This window comes from Myotis davidii, unplaced genomic scaffold, assembly GCF_000327345.1.
Source record: "Myotis davidii unplaced genomic scaffold, ASM32734v1 scaffold159, whole genome shotgun sequence".
NCBI classification, from domain to species: domain Eukaryota; kingdom Metazoa; phylum Chordata; class Mammalia; order Chiroptera; family Vespertilionidae; genus Myotis; species Myotis davidii.
In genome coordinates, this window is record NW_006291231.1 from 4,907,558 (window position 1) to 4,923,566 (window position 16,009).

At 43.7% G+C, this 16,009-nt stretch overlaps 1 protein-coding gene across 1 annotated transcript in view; it reads right to left on the bottom strand.

The window, feature by feature from the left end:
* Positions 1 to 16,009, bottom strand: part of PRDM6 (PR domain 6) — a 98,463-nt gene that overhangs the window by 19,431 nt on the left and 63,023 nt on the right. Inside the window, exons 3-4 of the mRNA XM_006764399.2 lie at positions 12,010 to 12,137; positions 8,416 to 8,540 (exon numbers count right to left, since the gene is read on the bottom strand). Coding sequence (XP_006764462.2) covers positions 8,416 to 8,540; positions 12,010 to 12,137 — 253 coding nt within the window. The remainder of the gene's footprint in view (positions 1 to 8,415; positions 8,541 to 12,009; positions 12,138 to 16,009) is intronic.

Below are 16,009 nucleotides of genomic sequence, written 5' to 3' on the forward strand. Positions count from 1 at the left end.
GAATTAAACTCGTAAGTCAAGGCCCCACTGTATACCTATACACACATACATACATACATACAGGTTTATGTATGTATGTGTTTTTATATATAAATATGTATGTACAATTTCAACTTCTGGGGCAAAAGTGTATGATCACTATAACATTTATCCATACATTTCAGACTTTTAAAAAATCTTTGATTGCACACAGTTTTTTAAAAAAAGGTATTGAATAATAAGGAGCAATGTTTTCTCCTACTTTGGCACTTTTTAAATAAAAAAATAAAAGCAGCAGCATTGTCAGAGATGGGGGTGGAACTCATCTTGTGTAGCCTGTTCATAACTAATCTGGGAGAGACACAGCACAGAGAAACCCACAAGTTTTCAGACAACACTGAGCTGCTGCGGGCTGGGAAATGCCCACTAACAGGAAGGAAGGCACGGTGGGAAGACGGTGGGATGAACATGTCATCAACATGCATGCGAGCAGGAAACCGGCCAGAGCTTCACTGTTGGGAAGAAGGCTGTGATGCCTTCGGGGGGAAATAATTCAAATAACACTCTAAGTATAGGTTATAAATCCTGACTTCTCATTTACCCTCCTGAAAAGCAACCTAATAAATTAATTTTCAAAAACTGCTACAGTCACACAACCTTTATATTAAACTAAAGAATTTGTGGGCCAATGAAGTTTTATTAAGTTTAATGGTCAATGTCAAAATGGTAATAAAGGAAAACTTGAACCAGTTTTTATAATAATCTCAGATTTATGAGATCTGTGTTAATGGTAGTAATAGTAGTATTTAGGCAGTAAGAGTGGGAATGGGTGTAATGAAATTCTTGTCTTATTTTTTCTTTTCTGGGACACCCCAAAACAAATGTAATATTTTTTTAGATATAGGTAGCAATGCTTGCACCCCAGAGATCGACAAAGTATCCTTTCTTCAGGACCTAAAGGACACAGATTATTCTTTCCAAATACCAGCCTGACTGGCTATAGCAATCGAGAGCATTAACAAAATGCAGGGAATTATCAGGAAAAAAATAGGGAATGAATTCAGAAAACACATCCCAACACAAGACGGTACAAACAACTGCAAAAGGCCTAGAGACAACTGACTGAAGGGACCAAGAGGATGAAGTGCTTTCTACTTGAAGACAAATGGCTAGAAACATCTCTTCAGTCTACAAAACAAAGATGAATGGAGGACGGCAAGCTCTCAGAGCCTTTAAGGATACAGTACAGTAAGGATACAGACCATAAACTCATCAAATCCTGGAAAATTAAAACATTGAGAGGCAAATTCAGGATCCATAAAACAAAGTCCTGCTTTCCTCCCTTGTCCATTCATTCAATCCACAAGTAGTTACTGAGCATCTATCCCATGCCTGATACTGTAGATACGGGGAACGTGAGAACCACGGCCCCTGGCCTCCTGCCACTTAAACTCCAGAGAGAGAGAGAGACAGCCAGTAAACAGATGTTGTTACAAATAACATCAAATCTAAAATTCCACTTATGGCAAGTTGTAAGTCATTCATTGTAAGTCACCGTTCACTTTAAGACATCTTCCAGGTTCAGAAAGAGTAAAATGTGACAAATATATAAATTTTAGTATTAACAATTTAACAGCCGATACAAGTTTGATCAGCTCTACGAGAGAGAAGAAAGGGATGAATCCATGTGGGTTTGAGGGGTGGCGTCCCTAAGGCATTGACCTTGAAGGTGAGTCGTGAAGGGTACGCAGATCAGACAGGTGTGAAAAGAGGAAAAAGCAATGCAAGGAGATGAAACACCGGCAGCTTTGCCATAGAATCTGTGTGTCGTGCTGAGGTGAGAAGTGCTCAGGAGCACTGAAGAAACCAAAAGCAGGCTAATGTGGTCAGATAAAGAGAGGAGGGGGCAACTACAGCAGTCCAGACCAGGGCTGGTGGTGACGCTGACCCGAGCGGGGACAGCAGAAACTAAAAGAAATGCATATAAGAATATACAACCACCCAGCCGGCATGGCTCAGTGGTTGAGCATGGACCTATGAACCAGGAGGTCACGGTTCGATTCCCAGTCAGGGCACATGCCCAGTTTGCAGGCTCGATCCCTAGTGCAGCAGACAGCTGATCAATGATTCTTTCTCATCACTGATGTTTATAGCTCTCTTCCTCTCTGAAATCAATGAAATTTCTTTTTTTTAATAAAACAGGACTTGATGACTGACTGGATAGAAGGGTGAGGAAGGGCAACTGGATGAGTGGGAGTGAGAGTTACTGAGCTGGGGGAGAGGCAGTTGGCGGGAGGGAGAGAACAGGTTCAGATCTACATGCTGAGCTGGAGGCGCCTGTGGGGCATGCCAGTGAAGATGAGGAGTAGACCGTTGGACAGGAGTTTGGGCTCAGTGGAGACCTGGATGGGAAACATAGCCTGGGGGTGCCTGTCTTAAGTCAGGTTCCCTGGGAAGCAGACTCTGAAGTGCACATTTGGAGCTTCGTGTGCAGTTTCCTGGGGAGTGCTCCTGAATCAACACCTCCTGGGAGTGAGGAGGATTCTGTTGAGAAAGGAGATGAACAGGTCTGGGCCGAGAAGGTCCTTAGTTGTCCTGCTTTGGGACAAGGGAACCATCTTCCATATCCCCTACAGTGACTGTCAGTAGACACGGGCTATGGAAGAGAGCATGACCAAGGAAAGTGGCCCTCAGGCTAACGGTGATTCCTGGAGTCACACGCACCTGAAGGCTGTGGGGGGGGATGGAGGGATGAGTGCTTCGCCCTGTGCCAAGGGTGGGGTCTGGGCAGCCCCTGAGAGGCCAAACCTCCCATGACAGCAGATTCCCTGTGCTTGTCATTGTCATTTCTCTGTGTGGGTGCGTGTTCAGTGAGTGACCTGCTGGAGTCCTGCGCAGACTCAGAGGCATCCCAATGGGGTGACCCCTCCTTGCTTCTTCCATAGCCCTACAGGATTCTCCACTTCTAGGCCAATTTTTATATCTGTTTCCTGGCCCAGGATTTCCACACCTGGCATGCAGAACCAACCCAAGCCACGCCAGTCCTTAGCAAGGGCAGCTTTATCGAGTGTGGTATTCTATTCTCACCCAATGGCTCAAGAAGGACACGTCCTTGGCCTGTTGACTTGAGGTTAGCTTTTTTCTAGTCCCCATTCAGGTACAAAAAGTAACTTCCAATTCCAGATTTATGTAAGGAGTCCAACTCCAGCTTCCCACTGTATTCGGGGAACTGCACTGACCCGGAGCTACACACCCACCCACGCCCCGGGCTCCCGGCTATGGCAGCTCACAGGGCGGCTACATGGTGTTCTGTGTTGTGGTTGTGGGCTTATGTGCCTTCTCCTAGACCAGCAATGGCAAACCTATGACATGCGTGTCCGAGGTGACACGCGAACTCATGTTTTTGGTTGATTTTTCTTTGTCAAATGGCATTTAAATATATTAAATAAATATCAAAAATATAAATCTTTGTTTTACTGTGGTTGCAAATATCAAGAAATTTCTATATGTGACACGGCACCAGAGTTAAGTTAGGGTTTTTCAAAATGCTGACAGGCCGAGCTCAAAGGTTCGCCATCACTGTCCTAGAGTGAGTCCGTAAGGAGAGGGTCTGCGTGTGTGTACCCATGACCATGCTTTCCATGGGCCCTTGCACAGATGTTCTTGTTGGACGGGACTATACTGCAATCTCCTCCACGTTCGTGGATATAAAGCTAAAGTAGGACCTTCTCTATCCCGGGGCCGAGGTTTTTCATTATTGGAGGGATAGTGAGGGTGGGGAGCACTACATAGGGGTGCCCCTTTTTACTTTTTGCTCTTTAAAATTAAAAGACAAAGGCCGGCCTCCCAGAGGCAGAGTTCACTCCAGTGCTGGCAACTCCCGCGTTGCCCTCAAGTTTCACATTCTGCTACCTCAGCTTCATCGGCCGAGGCAGGGAAAGCAGCAGGAAGACTTGTTTGACATTTATTCCCAGGGTTTTTTTTTTTTAATTTCCTCTGAAATGAATATGAACACGCCATGGTCTTTACACTCTGCAGGAGCTAATCCCCACTGGAAACCTTCTTGGGGCACCTCGCTCCTTCTCGCGGATGCAATCTGTCGACATAGGCATTCCTTCAGGCTCTCCTGAAGGGCCCACAGTCCACGCAGTGGCTCTCTTGTTGGAGCTCTGTTACATTTAAAATGATGGCTTTTTAAAAAGCAAATAACATAGGGATTGCTTCCAGAACCCAGGTGCCTGTGTGAAACGCTGCCTTCTCTTTGAGGCGAGGCGGCTTTCAGTGCCTTGTCCAGGCAGTGCGTGTGCCCCACGGCTTCACGGCCCTGCCAGGGGGGCGGTTACTCGAGCCTGAACCCACCGTACACGCTCCATAGGAAATGTGTACTTTCCATGTTGAAAGAATCATGGGAAGAAAATGATATTTTTATAAATGAAAGTGCTTAACCGGTACTATTCACTGAGCAAAATCATATTTTCCTTTAATGTCTTGGGCCAAATATCAATTTCATTAACAAAGAAAAATCTGGCTGAAATATTTAATCCCCAGATATTTAATGGCAATCAGATTCTCCATAGTTATCCAGTGAGCAGGTATTAATTGTGTGCTGTGTGCACAGCACTATGAGAAGGCTCTGTGGAGGCGTTTTGTCAAGTAAGTTTTTGATCGCAGGAAGCTTTTGTTAAGGACAGTTCTTCAAATTGATTTTGGAGAGAGAGGAAGGGGGAGGGGGAGAGACAGAGAGAGAAACATCAATATGTTTTTCCACTTATTTATGCATTCATTGCTTGGTTCTTGTATGTGCCCGGACTGGGATTGCACCCGCAACCTTGGCATATAGGGACAATGCCTTAACCGAACCGAGCTACCCCGTCAGGGCAAGAAGCATTTTTTAAGGCCCTTCATTTATTTTGTGACTAACTCGAAATAAAAATTCTTATGTTTGCTGATCCAGTTGAGATTAAATTTCTCAGTGCTGAGGAAGCCTATCTGTCACATTACCTGCCCAGGCATTTCCCCACATCTGTGCTTTTAAATCACAGAGTATTTTCTCAGTACAGGATAAGGAGTCCTCAGTATAAGCATTCCCAGGTCCCTCACTGAGTCACATGGAATGAGAATCCACCTTCGAGTTAGAGTCAAAGTCATGTATCTATCTCCCCCCACACTCTCTGATGCAGCTTTCTGCTCATTTCTTGGGTGGCCAGTCACATGACAGCTATATGACTTTGAGACAGGAACTGAAATAAAATTCCTATAATACCCTTAGGGGGGAAGGGGATTGTCACTGTTGAGCATTTTAGTCAGTGACTTAATTCCTTTTAAAGTTCCCTCCGCCCTCAGTTAGAGCTTAAACTCAACCCAAAAGAGCTGCTTAGTTTACCTACTGAATCCACAATACTTCAAGCTGCTGTGGTTTTGTGGATTTTCTTCCGAGGATTTCAGGTGCTAAATGATAAAACATATGCCCTGGTAGAGTTTATTCAATACTCTAGTCAGCAAAGCTTCATCCGGGTTGAACTCTAGGAGAAGGAAGAACTGAAAAGCAAAGCAAATGGTGTTTCCAGAAAGTACATTTTTTGATGGTACTGAATCTGAAGACAAGGTATGCTCTCAGACACCGATTTTCAGGTGGCTGTCAACAGCACATAGGAATCCTCCAGCCCAACCTCTAAATCTCTCTCATCGTGTAAAAAGCCATGAAGCGGAAGCAATGTTATAGATGTGTAACTTCCACCCCAAAGATCCATGTCAAGGGTAAGAAATGCATCCCCTAAGTCATCGTTCCATGGCACTTTTCCTTTCTAACTAAATAACTCAGTAAATGGCCATTCCACCCTTCCAGTGGCTCAGACCAAAGCCTTGGAATTGTCTTGATTCCTTTCTCTCTTAGCATCCAAGGTGTCAGCAAGTGTTGTTGGCCCAAGGACCAATCCGGGTCAATCCTGGATTGCAGGTTTGATCACTGGTCCTGGTCAGGGCATGAGCGGGAGGCACCCATGTGATATGTCTCACTCACATCTATGTTTCACTTTCTCTCCCCCGCTCCCTTCCACTCTCTCTAAAAAATAAAAAAATCAATGGAAAAATATCCTCGGGTGAGGATTAACAAACAAACAAATAGAAATATATCCAGAATCCAACCACTTCTCACCACCTCCACCGCGTCTACACTGCTCCACACTACATCATCTCTCCCCTGAATTCCTGCTCCACCCTCACCCCTCACTGTCTCCACGCAGTAGCCAGAGTCCTCCTGTTACAACTTCAGTCAGATCGTATCACTCTTCTGTTCAGAACTCTGCAATGGCCTACACAGTAAAACGCAGGGCCCAGACAGTGGCCTCCTGGCCCTACAAGCCCCACATCCTCCAATACCTAAGTTAACTTCTATCTCTCTCACTCCCAAACATCTACACCAACCTCTGTGATACTCTTCCAAGAAGCCAGGAACAGTCCTATCTCAGGGTCTTGCGCTCTTGGACAGCCTGCCGTGGAACACTCTTCTCCCCAGTAACACTTGTCCTTTTACCTCCTTACGTCTCATCCCAAAGGTCACATTTCCAGTAGGAACCACCCTGATCACTCTCTAAAACTGTGATTCCCAACTCCTGGCACTCCTTGCCCCTTCTCTGTCTTGTTATCTCTACAACACGTATCACCACCTGACAAACTATTTATTAACTCCTTTATTTGTCCATAATCTGTCTCCCTCCACAGGAAGGAATGTTCCATGAAGGCAGGAATTCTTGTCTATTTTGTCCACTGCTGTATTTGCAGCACCTAGCAAAGACACTGGCCTATAGTAGGTGTTCAGTAAATATCTGAACAATGAATAAATGAACGAATGAGCAAACAAATGGCTAGTTGGACTATGGGGCTATGTACTTTAGAACTCTAGGCTTTGCTGTTTATTCCCAGATAATCTTCAACACACATATCATGATAACATCTTCAGAGTCTGTAGCAGGTTTTATTAAAGGACTTATGGAATCCTTTTGGATCAAATGCGGTATTTCAGAAAGTGAGGTTATGTCAAGGCTCTACGTACAGACAGGCCCATGCCAGCAGGTCAGATCAGGGTGGGGGTTTGGGGGTCTGGGGGTCTGATACTGGTGCTTTTTCTGTCCAGGGACCTAGAGCTAGTGCTAGAGAAGCTGGGGCCATTCTGGGCCTCCATGCCCCTATCTGCCTCTAACATCAACCACACACTCATGTCCAACACTGAGATTTTCTTTTATGCAAACACACACTCCCTCAAACTGGGGTATCACTGCAGGAAAGAAACTTTCCAATGGAAACTTGGGAAGACGGAGGAATGTACTATATGTCCAAAGATTCATGTTTTGATTTGAGATTGGTTTTGGGTTCAAGTAGAAAAGGAATGTTGATAGTAATACGCCTTCTGAGGATTCTATTTTTCACAAAAAAAATAAAGGCAACATGGAAAAGAAATACCTGATCATCAGCATTTTGTTCAGTAGTAATGTGAACATTTTTTTGGGGGGGGGGGTGGCGTTTGTGTGTGTGAGAGAGAAAGTTGAGTGGAGAAGGATAAAGTAACGTAAAACTTGTTTTCAAAATAAAGTTTCTTGAATAGATCTATTCTCTCGGCTTCTTTTTCTGTTGCATAATCTCAAAGGATCAGTTCACAGATTAGTCAATTTTGGGACAAGAAAGAAAATAGCATCATTGAAACCAGTTGTTTCTCACTGAAGGTCATCAGAATTACCCAATTCTGTTTCAAATACTGAAAATCACCTTAAAATATTTTCCAAAGAATTGATAAAGCACTGATATAAAGTTTAAGTGTAAATTGCTGCAAGTTTGCATTTGCTTAGATATTAGATTCTTTTTAAGAAGATAATGGCTGCCCTAGCAAGAAGGACAGAAGAACATTATATGGTTCATTCCTCAGTCATAGGTCTACGATTTTTACCATCATTTCTCCTTGCAGTGACCACTTAGGAGAAAGCACACGCCATGGACTGGTGGGGTGCTAGTCCTGCTGAGCGGGCCTTGCTTTCTCATTCTCTCATTTCTGCAAGGAGGGTGACTCAGCAGGACTGCACGTCACCTTAGGAGCAGAAGTTGTACCTTACAAGGTACCCTGCAAGGTGGCAAGCACAGAACCAGATACACAGTAGGCGCTCAGTAACTCTCAGCTGCCCGAACATTGCTGCCGGCGATTATGTGAAACTCTGACAGACGTTTTGACATTGTTAACAGGCACAGAAGGATTGCCCTGTATAAGGCAAGATGCCCTGCGGAAAAGCCAAGAACACACAGGGAAAAGAAAGTGATGGAACAGACCGTGCACGTTTGTGTCACATAGCAGAGTGAACCGCATGTTTCAGGAGTTGCAAACAACACTAAAACGTCAGCTTTACAATAGGGATTTTGAGGTGTAAATTCAGAGCTAAAATAAATTCTTACAGTTTTCATCCTGGGCAATGCATTGTAAGGGGATCCCAAAGAAAGACGTATAGCTGTCATTGTACCACACCAGAAGCTCGGTGCCCCTGGGGATATCTATACAGGCTCGGTAGAATATATTCGACCTATTCAAAACAAAAGAAAACCCAGCTTAGTAACATGTAGCACTCATGTGCCCCCATCACATTCTCATTGCCCCCAAACACTTCTGCCCATCTCCACCTACACAGTTAATGCTTGCAATAAACCAGCACCCACCTTATTGTTCCCAGCAGCCAATGAAAGCCTGTAACCCAGTATGATAAACAGCTCACAGTTTATTTCCACGGGGGTCCCTTCCTACAGCGTCTTGGCTGAGGAGACTATTTGGCCCAGGAGACAGCAAAAAGGAAGGGTTCATTTTTTAAAAAGAATTCCATCTCACACTGATGAGAAAACTCTCTCTCTTGGCAAATTGCAGACACTGGTGCCTCAACCTTGTATATAAATTAACACTATTGATTTCTTATTTGAAGGAAAAGCATTACGTGTATTCTTGCAACTTGGCATTGGGAGTTCACAAATTTGTAATAAAATTAAACAGCTCTGTGATGTAAGGATTGAGAGAAATAAAAGTCCCCCTCCCATCGCCTTCCTTCTAAAGTTAGATACAGGGGAAGAGAAACCCCCTCTTCTGTGAAATGGATGGCAATTCGATAAGTACTAGAGAAGCACTTGACTCAGGTGGAAAGATTACACTCTGAAATGATAGAGTGAAGGTACCAAGAAAGAAACATTATTTTACACAGCTTTGGTACTGCAAAGAAAAATCTACAGATTTTTTAAAAAAATGAGACCGCAACTGGTTTTCTCAATGAAGAATTGCTGCAAATATTAGCCTCCAGTTCCAGATAAAAGCCTTGAGGGTTGGTGGGCCTTCACTGTAGCCTCTCTGTAAGGAATGGGCTGTAGCAGGCAATTTGTTCCTTGTACAACACTGCAGACAGAAGGCGAATCCTTCACCACATTTTTCATAGCAGTGAGATATGCACTTGTCAACATATTTTGTCACCACAAAGTGGCTCTTGGCAATAGGATCATAAAGATCAATAAAAAAGTGCAGATTCTCAATATTTTACTTGCAGCTGCAAAAATTTCATTTATCTTGTTATTTTCCTTACTTGCTGCCATTCTGTCTCACGAGGGCACTGCTAGCTAAGCAGAATGTTTTTCCCCAACATTCTATGAATATCTGACAAAAACTCCAGCCAGTTGTCCGGCCCTCACTACCCTTCCTCCCTCTGCATCCCCGAGCACTGTGCATTTTATTAATTCTTTCCACTGCTACATAAAAAAAAAAAATCAAAATTGGAGCCGAGCTATAAATCACTGGCATCTCCTAACTTGAGAAAAATTGAGTCTACTTTGTACTTCACCCTTGTAACATTTCATCTCTCGGTTTGGCTTCCCTTAATATAAACACAGCGCCCGGCAAATGAATGTGCTAAAACCAAATGACACACTTTGCCGCTGAAAGAGCAGAACTGTTTTCGAGCGATGGGTGGTCCTCGGAGGCACGGAGTCGGCTGAAAGGGGCGGGGGGGGGAAGGGTAAGCGTACACCGTTCCTTACAAGCGGGCAGAGCTTCCAAAACTCGCAGAAATCTCTGCATGCTGAAGCACATCAAAGGGATTTTTCCCTTTTCAGATAATATTTCCTTTGCTGACATGTATTTAGTATTGTGGTTGGATGACTCATAAAGATAGCTCCGCGGCGTCCCCACACAGTTGAAGCAGAGCACATGCCAACAAACATTATTGTCAGCCTCAAAATAAAAACAAAACGTTCAGCTCAGGGTCAATCAATCAAGGGCGCTTTGAAGAAAATTCCATTTAGATATTACAAATCATAACAGAACGAATCTAAACCAGCTGACTTTCTGTGAAGAGGACATTCATGTACAATAAAAATTAGGCCGGCTCTTCAGGGTCCAACTTTTCTATTTTCTTACTCTTGGACGTGGTCACCAGTGATGGATGCCAGTGTTTCTTCTTTTTTTTTTAAATTGTGTTTTTGTAGCTCATTTTATAAAGATCTGAAGTAATCGAAAACAGATCGGCACGGCAGAGAGAACTTGGAGTTTAAGCGCCCTCAAGAAAGGGGAGCTATAAAATCCACTTACTATTGACAGCTAGGTAATGACTTACTCATGCCCACCTTCCTCTCCGGGCTTTCTCGTTCGCCCGGATCCCGACTTTGCCTCAAGAGCTCCCTGAGCGCTCGTTACAGGCCCAGCCAAGCTATCTCTTGCTGAATGGACAAGCGCAATCTTTACTAATTTTCTAGCTGCGAGTTTCATAAAACCTTCATCACAGAAATGCAGCCTCAATAAAGGTGGGCCAGGCCTGGACACAGCAGGGTAAGGAACTACTGCCGTGCGCTGTTTCATGTGACCATTATTTCATGACACATAACTGCACAGGAACCGAGGCAGTGCAGTGTCACATGCTGCCCCAACACGCTCCTTTGGGTTGGAGACCTTCGAGCGAGCCAGAGTGGTGCAGCCTTTAACCTATACGGGGCATAAAGCTCTTTCTCTCTTTTTTAAAGGCTTCATTTAAAAAAAAAAAAAAAAAGGAAAGGAAAATAAAGAGCCACAGGCAGAACTCCAAGTTGCCGAGCTCAGGGCCTCTTGCTTTGATGTGTCAATGGTGCCTAATAAAGTTAAACAGTTGCTTCTGATTCTAAAGGGAGCATGGCTGTTTATAACTGAGGTCATGTATTTATATGGCACATGTTTTCGAGGGAATTTTGAGAAAAGAAGGCTTAGTGGTAGGGCTTTTTTCCTATGTGATCGCTTGTCTCCACGCCAGCCTTCTTTAGCACTGAACGGGGAAGCTTGACCAACAGGTGCACAGAGCAGATGTGGCTCAGCATCTGCTTCTCAGCTCCCACCCCTGTGAGACGCTGAGAAATGGGGGTGGCTCCACCTTGTCTTTGGGCAAAAGCTTGGAAAGCAGGGCCTTCCCTGTGCTCTGGAACCACCTCACCTCCTGAAACGTATTCTGAATCGTCCAAGGACCAAAGTCCAACGGGCTGGCACCTTTCCAGGGCTCAGGAGAGGTCACTCTGGCGCAGGTGGTGCTGCTGAGCACGGCGGGTTTGGGAAAGCAGCCTTGGGAAGGCTGAGGGACCTTGGTTTCCCGGCCTTTGTGCAAATGAAACTGCTCCTCTGGGGAGAAGGCCTGAAGGTGACTGAAAGCGAGGGGTCTGGGGCTGGATCTGCACGTCTCTGTGTGTGCGCCCATCAGCGGGTGTGCTGGGCTCACTCAGCCAACGTGGGGGTTCAGGTGAGGATGTGGAAATGACTGTACCACGTGCACTGAGTGAAAGAGGCCTTCTACTAGGATCTTTATTCCTGAATTCTCATGCAATGACTGCTGCAAGAACTAAGGTTTCAGAAACCTAGCAATAAATAAATAATTTCTGCCAGTCCTTGCAGAGGTCCTGCAGAAAGCCCTGCAGAATTGTTTCAAAACTAGCAGCAAGCCTGAATTCGTATATGCAAGCCCAAGGGCTTCCGCTCCATAAGTGGGAAATCGAGGTATACTTTACCTGTACTGAACTACTGTTAGATTCTGCTCTCCGCAGTGCCTTGCACATCGGATATACCTCATCCAGCTCGACTTACTAGGTTCCCCACCATCAATAAAGTGCTGTAGTGTCCCATCTTGGTCATATATCTAGAGAAGAGGTCAGAAGGTCAAGTAGTTAGAATGAATCATCAGCAATCATTTTCCCTGCTTCCCTTGGTGTCTCTATGTGTCGGCTGCAGAAATTTATTGTCCTCCGCTTTGCTAGTGCTTATTGATGCTCATGGAAACTCAACCGGAATAACAGGGAAATATTTTTCAGTGATGCAAGTCAATCACACTCTTCTTATCAAGCCAATCTTCCCTGTATTAAACATATTGTGGTATCTCAAGGATGTGAGGGACCATGTTTCCCAAAGGATATTTAACCTATTTTGACAGGCTTCTCTTAAGTAATGAGCTGCTGGATAAACAAAGCCAGCTGAAAGGAGAGGCCACACGGACACGGCTGGAACATCCACACTGCAGGCCTCCAGGCTCCAGCACACAACTGTCCGAAGGCATTCGGAGGCAGCAATCGTCTGCCCTGCAAGCTGGGCGACACCCAACACGAGGCAGGTGGAGAGTGATGGAGCTGTACCAGCCCTGGTCAAATAGACTCTGATGTGGATGAAATAAATGGACTCTCACCTCAAAGAAGATGTAGGACTGCAACTGTCCGGACCTGAAACTATTAGGAGAGGAGTCACCAAAAAAGAGAGACCCTCGAAAAGGAAAAAATACTGTTTTCTATTGGTCTAATAACAATTGCCTTGGGTCATCTCAAACAGATTTTCTTTCAACACGGCATTCAAAGAAATGAAATCTGCTTCAAACCAGGCAATCAGCATGGGACAAAAAGGTCTTATGCAAAACAAGCAGCCAGCCAGGTGGAGTCTGTGCCGACAGCAGAGGCAGGCAGCTTCCAGGAGCCAGGTCAGCCCTAGGTACCTGGGAGAATGTGGTCTCTACAGGAGCAGGAGATTGGGGGGTACATATGGACAGCAATTCTAGGTCATTCCCTGTCCAAGGAGAACCCAGGAAGTGGTACAATTCTCAGAAGGACCATTGTGAAACTGGACCTTTTCCAATAAAATCAGTGGTGGGATCTGACAGAGCATGCCCAGAGCATCCTAAGAAATCATGTCTTTTACTCTTGCTAATCAGCTTTACACTTCTTCCTAAACAGTCATAGAGAATAAGTCTTACAGAGAGCCTTACTGGTTACATTTAGGTCTGAAAATTACTATGGTCATTCACATTAATTTAGCTCAGTATTTCTATTGTGGGGGTAAAAGGGCTTAGTGATGACAGCCCTCCCCCTTTTTTAATCACCATTTTAAAACAGCTGGGGTTTTTTTTTTCTTTTCTTGAACTCAGTTTTCCACCCCAACCTTTCCACTAACCCCCACAAATAAAAGATAGACACCAATCTAATAAAGACTATTGTTTGAGAAGTTATGATGGCATCAGATGCCAGAGTGGACCCAGCTGATAATCATTATAGTCAAGAAGAATGAATAAATCATTACATTATATTTTAGATTAATAACTTCTTTAAATTCCCGGTTTGGGGATGATGGCAGAGAATGGAATCATTTCGGGGGGTGGATACATCTGTTGCACGAGCAATCTGACGACAGACTTGGTATTTAGGTTAGATGGCACTGTAGTCATTTTGTTGTTTTTGTTTTGGTTTGTTTTGATTTTGTTTTAAGAAGCTCGTTCAAAGATGGAAGGTCTCAACCCCGAGCCTGCTGTTGACAGCCCATGAACACTGAACAAGGCCATCACTCCCTTAAGCGCCACTGTTTACCTGATATGGAGCCAAAAATGCTGATGGCCCAGCCCTCTGCCCTGTCCTTTCCCCACGAACAAACAAGCCTTCCAAGAGAACTGCTGGTGAAAATAATTATGAAGCATTTTGAGGAATGCAATTCTCCTTTGTGCTTCTAGCCAACATCCCAGCAAGGAAAACTCTCAACATTTATATGTAGTTGATGCTACCTTCTGTGTTAGCTCATCTGAACACCAGACACTAGCCAATCAGTCTTGCAAATAAATAGAGCATAAAAAGTGTTTCCTCCTACACTCTTGTTTCAACATTAATTTTCCCTAAATTAAGCATATTGTGACTACAGGAATCCTACAACTTTTGTCTGTCTAACGAAACTGCTACTTGCCTTAAAGAAAAGTAGACAGCTGCTTGGTCAGACGTCTTATAAATATCACACGATGCAGAACAGGGCGTGAGGTTGAGCCTGCCTAGCTTCAGCTAATACTGATATTAAACTGTTTCACAGGAAGCTGTGATGAAAATCCCGTACACCTATTTAGAGCCCATAATCGTGCAGCTAATCAGAGTTGAGGAAACTCATTTGATCTTGATTGTTCTTCTTCCTGCCCTCACCCCCCGGAGCCCAGCTATCACCAAAGCCGGTTGGATTTGCCTCTTAAACTTTTCAGGTGCATCCATCTCTCCCTCCCCAGTTAGCCTCCTTGCTCACAAAAGTACTGCAATAGTCTCTTAACTGATCTCTGTACAGCTTCTCCAGGCCTCCTCCAACATCTTCTCTAAATGTAGCCAGAGTGATCTTTGGGAACACAAACCTGATGACCTCCCTATCACCCAACTCTCCCCCAAATAAAAAGCTTCATAAATGTCATAAAACCTCAAGTCATAACAAAGTTTATCCACAGTAGGTGGGAGCTCATCCTGCTCTTGTGGCCAGCACCTCCTATCAGTTACGCAGAGAGGCCAAACATGTGTGCTTCTGCATTGGGCTCAAGATAATCTTGGGCCATATCTGTTAAGAGTTAACATTTAAACTCCGTGTTTCTTAAAAGAGAAACAATGGGCCAGAAGGCACTGATGCCTATTTCTGTTCATTCCTCTAGTTAAAGGAGAATAACATTGGGAAAACACCCAAATGTGAGTGCTAAGTGGGAATTAAAGATGATGTCTCAAAAAGGTTCTAGGTACTAATTTGGGCCCTATCATTATTCTCCATCACCAGCTCAACTTTGTTTCCATTGAAGAGCTCAGTTTTTTTTTTAAAAAAAGAAGGGGGTAAAATTCTGCATGTAACTAAAGCATACAAGGACACTGTGCCTTACCCATCTACTGTGCCAGAAAGGGGCTGATGTCCTGCCTCCTACGTGAAAGGGGAAATGTTCCAACCGGTTTCAGTCTAGAGTAGCAGCAACAGTTTCAAGTTCAGGAAGCTCTTCGAGGTTGCATTAACATCTACATTTGTGTGACACTAAAGGAAAATTGGAAGTTCAATACTGAATAGGTGTAAAATGTAAGGATTTTAAGGAGACAAATTAATGCCAAAACCAAGAGTTATTTTGTATTTATTACCTTTCAGAAGATTTTAAATAAGCAGAAAAATATTAGAAGCCATATACAAAGTGTTTAGACAATCCCCTTAGGACCTATGTATGTGTGAAAGGTGAGAAATTTTATTCATTCAAATAGTGAGAGTGAAGGCAAAGAGTTATATTTAGATTTAGATTAGGGAACGATCTGTTCTGAAAGAATGCTTGACTTCAGCACAGTTTTGATGAAAACTGGATTTTATCCTGAATGAACATAAACAACCAAAATTTTGAGTTGAAAATGACTCAACAATTTCACATCTAGAAAGTTACTCCAATGAAACTCTGATATGTGTGCCTGAGGAGACAAGTTCAAGGGCATTGTCTGTTGCACTGTTCATAATAGTGAATGATGAGTATCATCAGAAGAATAAATAGTGGCTTACTTATTCAACGCAATAGTATAAAGAACTTAAAATGGCTGAACTAGATCTGTATATATTAAGATCCAGTTCATATAGATTAATACCAAAAAATATACCTTGACTGAGAAAATCAGGTTGCATATAATACCATTTGTTAACATTTCAAAATGTACAAAATAACACTAATAGCCTACCGTATAATAGTGTTTATTGTGATATACATATGGCGATGTATCT